Source organism: Heptranchias perlo, chromosome 12 (genome assembly GCF_035084215.1).
Source record: "Heptranchias perlo isolate sHepPer1 chromosome 12, sHepPer1.hap1, whole genome shotgun sequence".
NCBI lineage: Eukaryota > Metazoa > Chordata > Chondrichthyes > Hexanchiformes > Hexanchidae > Heptranchias > Heptranchias perlo.
Window position 1 is genome coordinate 7,160,582 of NC_090336.1, and position 12,220 is coordinate 7,172,801.

At 46.2% G+C, this 12,220-nt stretch overlaps 1 protein-coding gene across 1 annotated transcript in view; it reads right to left on the reverse strand.

Annotated features, from left to right (window-relative positions):
- Positions 1–246: 246 nt before the first annotated feature.
- LOC137328126 (low choriolytic enzyme-like) overlaps positions 247–12,220 on the reverse strand; it is a 75,445-nt gene continuing 63,471 nt past the window's right edge. The window contains exons 5-7 of the mRNA XM_067994305.1: positions 8,388–8,543; positions 3,026–3,106; positions 247–377 (exon numbers count right to left, since the gene is read on the reverse strand). Coding sequence (XP_067850406.1) covers positions 247–377; positions 3,026–3,106; positions 8,388–8,543 — 368 coding nt within the window. The remainder of the gene's footprint in view (positions 378–3,025; positions 3,107–8,387; positions 8,544–12,220) is intronic.

Sequence of the window (12,220 nt, forward strand, 5' to 3'; positions counted from 1 at the left end):
TTGCCATTCCTTCTTCGAACCTGGGTCAAAATCCTGGAATTCTCTACCAAATACAATTATGGGAGCACTATAACCTCAAGAATTACAATGGTTCAAGGGGGCAGCCCACCACCAACTTCTGAGGGCAACTAAGAATGCGCAATAATCGGGGTCTTGCCAGTGTCACCCACATCCTGAGAACAAATTAATACAAGATTGAATCTGCTGTTGTTATGGACCTTATTAGGTCAACATGTCTCTCATGAACTAAATCTGCAGATGGACAGCTGCCAACAGCAGGTTTGCCTGGGTGATCTCTTCCTGAAATGAAGCCATGGTTTCCTCTAAACCTTCTTCACTTTCCTCTTCCTTTTCATAACAAAGGTACAGAGGAATCACTAATGAAACACCATTGTGTACAGTGTTTCATGGCTGAAGTTCCAAAAGAATCTCCACAGCATCAGCAGCAATGCAGAAGCTATTAGCAAGCTGCAGATGGAATGGCCTCCAGAAAAAATATTCAACAGCAAAGTTTGACAAATAGACGATGTTAACTAGGTGGCCTTTAGCAATACTTCTGCCTGGCTATTGCCACCGAGCAAACAGCAGCTCACAATGCCCTTTTTTAGTACAGGTGTTTTTTTGACGCAGTCCACAGGCAGTAGAGGAGCAAAATCCAACACTGGACTTCAGCGGCTTATTTAAATCTCATTCACATGCGGTGGGTGCTGCAGGCTGCCCACATCGAGGATGGAGGAAAACTGTAACGGGGTTTTGAACTGGTGCGGAATCAGCACTCGGCATCTCTACTTTATTTTCCTCGATTGTCTGCCCAGAATCTGCCACAAATTGCTGGTGAAGAGAGAAAAACCTAGGTCTATAATTCAGGACTTTCTAACATGACCCTGTTCTGTCACATTTTCATCTATTTCTTTTAGTTTTTTGATATATATTGATGACTTGGACTTGGATGTACAGGGCACACTTTCAAAATTTACAGAGGACATAAAACTTGGAAGTGTAGTAAACAATGGGGAAGATAGTAATAGACTTCAAGAGGACACAGACAGACTTGCAGAATGGGCGGACACATGGCAGATGAAATTTAAGGCAGAGAAGTGCGAAGTGATACATTTTGGCAGGAAGAACGAGGAGAGGCAATATAAACTAAATGGTACAGTTCTAAAGGGGGTGCAGGAACAGAGAGACCTGGCGGTATATGTGCACAAATCTTTGAAGGTGGCAGGACAGGTTGAGAAAGTGGTTAAAAAAGCATACGGGACCCTGGGCTTTATAAATAGAGGTTTAGGGGCCGATTTTCGGATGGTCAAGCGGGTGTGTTGGGGGTAGGGGGGGCTCCGAAAATGGTGGAATCTCGGAGCGGGACTCCCACCGGCAATTAAAGCCGGCGGGATGATAATTTAGATAGTTATTTAGCTAGTTGAGGTACTTGACAGACCTCAATGACTGGAGATTTTGGCAGGGGTGCAATTTTGAAGGATCCTCAGCGTGTTTCTCGTGCTGTGGGGAACATTCCCTGTTGGAGCAGATGTGTTTCAGCCAGCAGCCAGTGGGAGATGCAAAGGATTATTTGACAGTTGGGGAGAAAACGTTATTTATTGCAGCAGGGCACTCTGTCACTTCAGACAAAGTTTTGGCTGCAAGACCTTTGTCTTTCCACTCAAAATTCTTAATTTATACCCAAAACTCTGCTGCTCAAACACATTTACCTACGGACCCCCTCAAACTCAAACCGTCAGGATAGGGGGGTGCCATGGCTACATTCATCACTTCATCCGAGGACGAGCAACATCACCAGCCTCGCCAGGCAGGTCATCCACCTCCGCCACGTGAAGCTCCACAACACAGTACTGCGCCACAGGCACCTGCACAAAACAGTCCTGCAACTACACATACACCCACTGTAGAGTGACCCAATGGGTGGCATCAAGTGTGGGTGTTCATGGTGAACCTCATGAAAGGGACATATTACACAAGCCAGTCAAGAATGGCCAAGACATGGCAGTAGTGGTGACAATAATAATATTAATAATAAAATCATATATAAATAAAAAACATGACCGACCGTCAAACACCCTTGTACATCCCCTTTGTGCTCAAAAATCCTTTGCCTTACGCTTCCGACTTCTCAAAAGTGGTGCTTCCCCTGTGGCTGCAGCAGAGGTAATGGCAGGTTGCTCTTGTTCATGCCCTGACTGCTTAGATGCTTTAGGCCTACGCCCTCTGGGTTTCAGGCCCCTCCAAAGACTGCTCCACCTGCACCTGTGCAGGGACGGACTCAACCACCTGGATAGGTGGCAGCATTGCGGGTACTGGTTGAGAGGGCGGCAACGGGTGAGACGTGGGAGTGCTTTGAGTGGCGTCCCCACTTCCATGTCCCCTTTTTCCATCATCCCTCTCCTGGGCCAGGCCCACATCACTCCTACCACCCTGCTGGACGACAGTTTGGACGACATGTGTGAAGCCTTGTAAGGCCAGTGCTAATGTATCTGCCTGCCTGTTTAAGGCGGCAGAAAGTTGCTCACCCTGAGTCCGAAGAGCCATTGTCAGGGCTCATTGGTGAGCCATGCTTGAAGCTCGATGGAGGCTAGCCTTCCCTCCATTGCAGACATTCCTGCACTTACCCACAACACTATCTCAGAGATGCCCTCACGTCCCTGTGACAGTATCTCAGAGATTCTCTCCTGTTGCTGTGCCACCATTCCACTCATGCAGGAGTTGGACTCCTCCATCCTCTGCGCAATTGTGGAGAGTGCGCGTGGCACCTGTTCCAGCACCTCGCAAATGTGCTGCTGCCCCTCGATCATTCTCCTTTTAAAGGATGGCCCCTGGGATTCAGCATCCGTGTCCAGCTGAGCAGAGGCTGGAGAAGTGTGCTCCCACCGACATGGACTCTCCACAGCTGCCCCTGCCACCAGTGTCTGCTCGTGCTCACATGTGTGTGGTGACTCACCACGTGTGACCCCAACTAAGTGAGGACGGGGACCCACCGAGGTGTGCATATCTGCGCTGGTGGATGGCTCACTCAGATGTGATGGTGCCCCCTCAGAGGCTGGCAGGTCCTGTGAGGAATCGCCCTCCGCCGTCACGACGGTCGCTAAAGGCCCTGTAAGAGAACAGAAGGCAATATTAAGCATGTTGACAGATGTTGAGGTGCTGAAGATGGCAAGGCATGTTAACATCATTTCCTATTGTGAGCGCTGAATGTTAAAGTTCTGTCACCAGCCGTTTGTCGGGTGGCAGTCTCGGTGTCCCTGACGGACAGGCACTCGAGGGTGCGGCTCACTTCAAGAGCCTCCTGCTCCGTGTCCGTGAGGACGACCTGATGTTGTGGCCCCCCTCCGGTCTTTGCCCTCTCCCGTGCATTCTGGGCTCTCTTCTCCTGTAAGGGGAGAAAGTAGAGAGGCATGAGTGAGGGATGGTGACATGGCCAATCGCTGAATGCATTGGTTTGGGTGAGGCTGACTGTGAAAGAGATGCATCAGAGGGTGAGTATGAGACAGAGCCATGACATTGTATGTGGATTGGGTTGAGTGGTAGTGGTGGGATGAGTACTGGGGAGGTGAGTATGTGCAGGTAAGTTGAGGATGAGCTTTGAGTGGGTGTGAGGAGTGATGTGACAGAGTAGTGTTGGCATATACAGTATGAGTTGGGGGGTGGGAACGGTGATGTGGAAGACGGAGTGCAGGAGAATGAGTAAGTGTACTCACTTTGGCTGACCTAGTTAGGTCATTGAAGCGCTCCCTGCAAGGAGCAGCCTTGGTCCAAACATGGAAAAAGAGCTGAATTCCAGAGGTGAAGTGAGAGTGACTGTCCTTGACATCAAGGCAGCATTTGACCGAGTGTGGCACCAAGGACCCTTAGTAAAATTGAAGTCAATGGGAATCAGGGGGAAAACTCTCCAGTGGCTGGAGTCATATCGAGCACAAAGGAAGATGGAAGTGGTTGTTGGAGGCCAATCATCTCAGCCCCAGGACATTGCTGCAGGAGTTCCTCAGGACAGTGTCCTAGGCCCAACCATCTTCAGCTGCTTCATCAATGACCTTCCCTCCATCATAAGGTCAGAAATGGGGATGTTCGCTGATGATTGCACGGTGTTCAGTTCCATTTGCAACCCCTCAGATAATGAAGCAGTCCGTGCCTGCATGCAGCAAGACCTGGACATCTAGCTTTGGGCTAATAAGTGGCAAGTAATATTCGCACCAGACAAGTGCCAGGCAATGACCATCTCCAACAAGAGAGAGTCTAACCACCTCCCCAAGACATTCAATGGCATTACCATCACCGAATCCCCTACCATCAACATCCTGGGGGTCACCATTGACCAGAAACTTAACTGGACCAGCCATATAAATACTGTGGCTACAACAGCAGGTCAGAGGCTGGGTATTCTGCGGCGAGTGACTCACCTCCTGACTCCCCAAAGCCGTTCCACCATCTACAAGGCACAGGTCAGGAGTGTAATGGAATACCGTCCACTTGCCTGGATGAGTGCAGCTCCAACAACACTCAAGAAGCTCGACACCATCCAGGACAAAGCAGCCCAGTTGATTGGCATCCGCCATCCACCACCCTAAACATTCACTCCCTACACCACCGGCGCACCGTAGATGCAGTGTGTATCATCCACAGGATGCACTGCAGCAACTCGCCAAGGCTTCTTCGACAGCACCTCCCAATCCTGCGACCTCTACTACCTAGAAGGACAAGGGCACCAGGCACATGGGAACAACACCACATGCATGTTCCCCTCCAAGTCACAGACCATCCCGACTTGGAAATATATCGCCGTTCCTTCATCGTCGCTGGGTCAAGATCCTGGAACTCCCTTCCTAACAGCACTGTGGGAGAACCTTCACAACACGGACTGCAGCGGTTCAAGAAGGCGGCTCACCACCACCTTCTCAAGGGCAATTAGGGATGGGCAATAAATGCTGGCCTTGCCAGCCGCGCCCACTTACCAGGAACGAACAAAAAAAAAGGATTCATATGCGGAAGACGTTGCTGCTGCTGGTGACCTCCTCTGCCACCTCGTGCCAGGTCTTCTTGGTGGCAGAGACAGGCCACTTCCTCCCTTCTGCCGGGTAGAAAATATCCCTCCTCCTCCTCACCCCATCCAGTAAAACCTGGAGTGAGGCATCCCACAATGGCTTTCCACTGAGCTGCTCCATTCGATAATTTTGGTTCTTTGCTGCAGGAGCAGCATTGGAGCTCCTCCAGCTGACAGCCTGTGATGCGGGTGCGTAGTCTGCCCGCTGTGCAGGTTTCCAACGGGAAACCCGGAAGCCACATTAAGTGGCTTCAATTTACCCGCGATCACATCGGGAACGGACAGATTTCATTGGGCGGGTAACCCACTGCCATCCCGCCTCCCTGGTAATATCGGAACCATAGAGTACAAAAGCAAGGAAGTTATAGTGAACCACAACTGGAGTACTGTGTCCAGTTCTGGGCACCGCACTTTTGGAAGGATGTGAAGGTCTTAGAGAGGGTGCAGAAAAGATTTACTAGAACGGTCCCAGGGATGAGGGACTTCAGGTACGTGGATAGATTGGAGAAGCTGGGGTTGTTATCCTTACAGCAGAGAAGACTGAGAGGAGATTTGATTAGAAGTGTTCAAAACCATGAAGGGTTTGGATAAAGTAAATGAACAGAAGCTGTTCCCCTTGGCAGAAGGGTCGAGAACCAGAGGACACAGATTTAAGGTGATTGGCAAAAGAACCAAAGGCGACATAAGGAAAAACTTTTTTATGCAGCGAGTAGTTATGATCTGGAATGCTGTGCCTGAAAGGATGGTGGAAGCAGATTCAATCGTGGCTTTCAAAAAGGAATTGGATAAATACTTGAAGGAAAAAAATTGCTGGGCTGTGGGGAAAGAGCAGGGGAATGGGACTAACTGGATTGCTCTTACAAAGAGCCGGAATGGGCTTGATGGACCGAATGGCCTCCTTCTGTGCTGTAACCATTTTATGATTCTACGATTCTCTGATTTTCGTGCTTTTGTGCCTCACCCATCCATAGTATTCATAGTATCTCATTGCCATTGTACTATTTTTAATGACAACTTTACCTTCTCAAAAAATTGGTCTGTCACCACGTCTTCATGATCTGTCATTGAGTACTGTTGGCTGTTTGGACTATTTTGGTCCCTGTCATATGGGTTTTTTCAATTGAATGATATTATTGTTGACTACAGTTGAATTGTATTAAAATTAAATGGAATTGTTTCCAACTTTATTAAATGTATTCGGTCAGAAAAAACACAATTAATCTTACAGCCCCTTAACTACATCATCCCCAACACTATTTCTGTGTTCTTCTTCCCCGAGTAAATGAGTGGGTATTCTTCATCTGTAATTATCGGGGGGATTATAACTCCTTCACCTGGCGGACACTTGACTGGGAGGCAGTTAAAAAGGTACAGATTAATTTCTCACTCCGTTCCCGCTTTGCAGGGATTTTAACCAGCTGTTTTTGCCGGCGGCGAGGTGCCTGCCTAAATCAGATGTGTATGCAAATTGCAGTCCTATTACATCACTAGGACACAGATGGCCATTTAATCACAGTCTGCGTGGGGCACCTGCCGCTCGCCGTTCAGTTAAATGAAAGCTGCTCAGAAGACTGAAGAGGCCACAAAAGGCTCCTCTGGGCCCCACAAGTAAATTCTCGGCTTTTGATTCCCCAGGTTCCCACTCACCTTCCGACCCATGAGGCTGTTCCAAAACCCCCTCGCCACCACTTCCCTTCCAGCCAATGGATGACCCCTGGGCCGTATGATTTTAACAAGTGTGATTGTAATTGAGGCCAAGAAGTTAAAATACTTCAGGTCTGAAATTTATGAGAGCAAATGCATTTCACACTCACCCCACTCCTCACCCACCCGAAACCTGCTCTTTGTTAAAATTCCCCTAAGTTTGCAACATCCTGAATTCATAGAGAGACAAACTGGATGACTTAGGAGTTGGGTTCAGGATCAATGTAAAAGGTACTCAAATGACACAATACAGACTGCAGACCACATAATCGTACAACACACATGGAATATTCAGGGAGAACCTGGAGGAACAAAATTGACAAAACCTAAATGACCATAGGAACCAAAACAGTCAAAGCTCCAGCTATTTACCTAAGATAGGAATTGAAAAAAAGGCTGCATTTTCAATATGATTCTTTTGAATCCCATGTTTACGCTCAATCAAAGATTATTTAATCCAGAAAAGGAAGTGGATTTATCAGAGTCAAACTCAAGATTCGAGATTGAGCAGGTGCACTTTGAATGAAAGTAAAGCAGCAGTTCTCTCAGCATCTGGTGCTGTTTAATGGACCAAAAGTTTCCCACAGGGGTCTTCTGGTTCCAGGTGTCGAGCTCTCCATGGATTCTGAGTATGACGAATAATAACTCATGGGGGAGACCAAAACTATAGGTCATAAATATAAGATTGTCACTGATAAATCCAATAGAGAATTTAGGAGAAAATTCTTTACTCAAAGAGTGGTAAGAACGTGGAACTCGCTACCACAAGGAGTAGTTGAGGGGAATAACATAGATGCATTTAAGGGGAAGCTAGATAAGCACATGAGGGAGAAAGGAATAGAAGGATATGCTGATAGGGTTAGATGAAGAGGGGTTGGAGGAGGCTCGTGTAGAGCATACATGCCGACAAAGACCAGCTGGGCCAAATGGCCTGTTTCTGTGCTGTAGACGCTATGTAATTCGATGCAAGTCAAGTAGCCCTAATGGTTACACAGGTTGATGACCTCAATGTGCTTATATGACAAATAAACACAAAGCAGAAACAGGCATTGTAGTATAATATGTATTTTCTAGATGTATTTAATATTTAGATTACTCATTTTTTTCCGCCACCTTTTCGTGACAATTTTCTATCCTCTCTTGAAACATGATTCTTTGCAGCAGTACAGTTCCATGGACACTGGTCACCCTCCAGTATCTTGCCCAACTAGCTATTCTTCAAGTGTGAACTGCAGGCTATTTGCTTGTGGAGGGGCATCACAGTTGAACTTGATCCTCCCTCATCCGATGTCCACACTTCAAACAGAAGTCGCTGGACAGGAATCAGGAACAGCAATCAGGAACAGAATCTCTGCTCAATTTCCCCCTACCTGAATCAGGGCTATTGTAGACCCACTACCACAGTCCCAGCTAAGTGATCTAATTCACACTGACTGGAGTTCAAAGCTACAAGCCGTCTTGGTCTGTACGTCTTAGCTACTCATTGACTTAACTGGATCTTCAGAGAAGCCCTTTATCCAGCTTCTTGATAAGATACATAAATAATCATGAGTGCACCCAGATCCACGATAAGCTTCTATAAGTTGTTATATTTGACTATTACCAGGGACAAATATTAATGAAAGTAACTTACTGTAGTCTTTATGGATCTTATATGGTACATAAACATTCCCATCTTTTGAAGAAGGCCATAAGCAGCTTCTTGGTTCTTGTTTACATATCATAGCATTTCTAGAAGTACCAACTAGAACGTCTCCATATTGAATTATTTTATTTCCTGTACGATTTACTGAAAAATGAGAAAGACAAAATCTCAAGTTAAAAAATATCTACAGCTGTTAAAAATATTAAACATTCAATACCTCTTACCCAAGTTATGAAATAATAACTAACTTTATATTAGGTCACACCATCAATTCAACAAGTTGATCCAACCTTCTAAACAATGTCATCTAAAAGTGGAAACCATCAGATCTGTGTTTGTCCTGTCATCTCAAAAATGGAAATAAATTACGTGGTCGTGCTAGTTAGTTTCCACAATTTGAATATTAAAGGTACGATATTCCTCACAGAAAACACATAAATGACTTTATGATTTGGCAGATTAAACTGTTAAGAAAGAATCCGTACAAATGCAACCCATTGGGTAATTCCTTCCTTATCCTTTTAACAGATTCAAAAAGCTAGAGACAGTAATATGTCTGATAATTAACTTCATTTATTATTGTTACAAAACTTTAATCTTCGAACCCCGTACCGAGCAATACTCTTCAGCCTTATGTCAAACATTCACGTGCATGGTATTTGGTGAGGAACCGTGAAAATAGCTTCTCCAAGCCTGTTCACGCTACCTGGTCTTGAATGTCTTCCTATCATAGTAAAACATGGCATCTCTTCTTATACCATTTGCTTTTATGGTCTGCTTCCTGCTGGATGCAAAATATCTGAAGTTCTTTGAACAGATTACCAGATAGGGATGAGGGGCCTCATGTCTTCTCAAACCGTACTGTTACTTCTTATCATTGTTTTTCCCGAACCATAGCTTTGTTGTACAAAATCTTTGATGTATGTATGCTCTGTAGCAGCCTATGCCTTTTATATTGCAGCACTCTACTTTCTTACACTAACCCCTGCTGTATCAAAAGCTTGTGTTTTAAAAGCTGTTGGGGGCTAAATTGGGCTGCGTCGCGCCCATTGTGTAGGCACTACACGGACTCCTAAGCCCCGAAAATTCCGTCATGAAGTACGCAGGACGCCAAAGGCATTTGTGCATGCGCTCTTAACGATCGCTGGCAACATGTAAAGTAGGGAGATTATGATGAGAGGCAATATAAACTAAATGGTTCAATTCTAAAGGGGGTACAGGGACAGAGAGACTGGGGGGGTATATGTGCACAAATCTTTGAAGGTGGCAGGGCAGGTTGAGCAGTTAAAAAAGCATATGGGATCCTGGGCTTTATAAATAGAGGCATAAGGATAAATATTAACCCGGAAGATTGGATGGGTTGGGAATTGGGGTGGGGCAGTAAAAATTTTAAAAGTTTGGTTCAGGATCGAATCCCGCCTCCAACCCACAAAATTCCGCGTTTCAGAAACCTGGAAGTCTGGCTGGCACTTAAATCCGGCGGGATGACATTTAAAGGGACAATTAAGGTATTTGAAGTAGTTAAGTGAATTAACTTGCAGTATACTTGAGGCAGACAAATTATTTTAACTCTACCTTAAACTGTCTCCCATGGCCTCTGAAACATGCAATGGAAACAGAGGTGAGCTACAGCTGGCAGCCATTTGGACCTTGAAACCAGTGATTGACACATGTGAAGAAAAGGTGAGCTTTTGCAGCAGGGCAGTCAGTTCTCTCATAAAAACATTTGGCCGGGAGTTCTTTGTGTTAAGATGGAGATTTCTTTGTTCACACTCAGAATTCTTGTGTTCACACATATTTACCTACATTTTGGGCCCCCTCAAACTGACACCATTAGGATGGGGGATGTATGCAGCACTACATCTGAGGAGGAGGCACATCAGCATCCTTGGCAGCAGTTCTGGGAGTTGCAGCTCCACAAGACAAAGGTGCGCCACAAGAACCTGCAGAAGAGCAAAGAGGGAACCAACAGAGGGTCTGATGTCGCAGAACGCACTACCCTCGTGAGAGCGTCAACAAGCTGAGGCTGAGCTTCCTGGACCTCTCTGAGCAGCAGTGCCGACAAAGGCTCAGTTTAAACTCGCCAGGTGGTCACAGATATCTGCAGGTTCCTTCATGCAGAGCTGCTCCCGGATGGGCCTGGTGGGCACCCATTGCCTGTCGCAGTTAAAGTCAACTCTGCCCTCAACTTCTTTGCCTGCAGAAGGGGAAGTCATGTCTGACACATTTGCTTGAGTTCTTTGAGGACATAACGTACAGGGTGGATAAAGGGGAACCAGTGGACGTAGTGTATTTAGACTTCCAGAAGGCATTCAACAAGGTGTCACATAAAAGATTATTGCTCAAGATAAAGAATCACTGGATTGGGGGTAATATTCTAGTGTGGGTGGAGGATTGGTTATCTAACAGGAAGCAGAGAGTTGGGATAAATGGTTCATTCTCAGACTGGCAATCGGTAGCCAGTGGTGTTCCGCAGGGGTCGGTGCTGGGTGCCCAACTCTTTACAATCTATATTAACGATTTGGAGGAGGGGACCGAGTGTAACATATCAAAGTTTGCAGATGATACAAAGATGGGAGGGAAAGTGGAGAGTGAGGAGGACATAAAAAACCTACAAGGGGATATAGACAGGCTGGGTGAGTGGGCGGAGATTTGGCAGATGCAATACAATATTGGAAAATGTGAGGTTATGCACTTTGGCAGGAAAAATCAGAGAGCAAGTTATTATCTTAATGGCGAGAAAGTGGAAAGTACTGCAGTACAAAGGGATCTGGGTGTCCTAGTGCAAGAAAATCAAAAAGTTAGTATGCAGGTGCAGCAGGTGATCAAGAAGGCCAACGGAATGTTGGTGTTTATTGCTGGGGGATAGAATATAAAAACAGGGAGGTATTGCTGCAGTTACATAAGGTATTGGTGAGACCGCACCTGGAATACTGCATACAGTTTTGGTGTCCATACTTAAGAAAAGACATACTTGCTCTCGAGGCAGTACAAAGAAGGTTCACTCGGTTAATCCCGGGGATGAGGGGGTGGACATATGAGGAGAGGTTGAGTAGATTGGGACTCTACTCATTGGAGTTCAGAAGAATGAGAGGCGATCTTATTGAAACATATAAGATTGTGAAGGGGCTTGATCGGGTGGATGCGGTGAGGATGTTCCCAAGGATTAGTGAAACTAGAACTAGGGGGCATAATCTTAGAATAAGGGGCTGCTCTTTCAAAACTGAGATGAGGAGAAACTTCTTCACTCAGAGGGTAGTAGGTCTGTGGAATTTGCTGCCCCAGGAAGCTGTGGAAGCTACATAATTAAATAAATTTAAAACAGAAATAGACAGTTTCCTAGAAGTAAAGGGAATTAGGGGTTATGGGGAGCGGGCAGGAAATTGGACATGAATTTAGATTTGAGGTTCGGATCAGATCAGCCATGATCTTATTGAATGGCGGAGCAGGCTCGAGGGGCCGATTGGCCAACTCCTGCTCCTATTTCTTATGCTCTTATCATTCCAAGGCACCAGCGGTGGCATCACCAGGATCTTTCAGTCGTCTGCATATAAGTGTATATGACAGGTCACAAATGGCTTGTTTGCCAGGGCATCCCACTACGTCAACTTCCCCATCGTTGACATCAGCCAGACTGAGAGGGCAGTGGGTTTTCACTCGCTGGCTGGCTTCCCACAGATACAGGGTACAATTGATTGCACAGACATAGCAATCCGAGCACCTCCACATGAGCCAGGAATGCTTATCAACCAAAAGGGATATCACTCCATCAATGCGCAGCTGGTTTGCGACCACCAAAAGAGGTTTCTGCAGGTGTATGC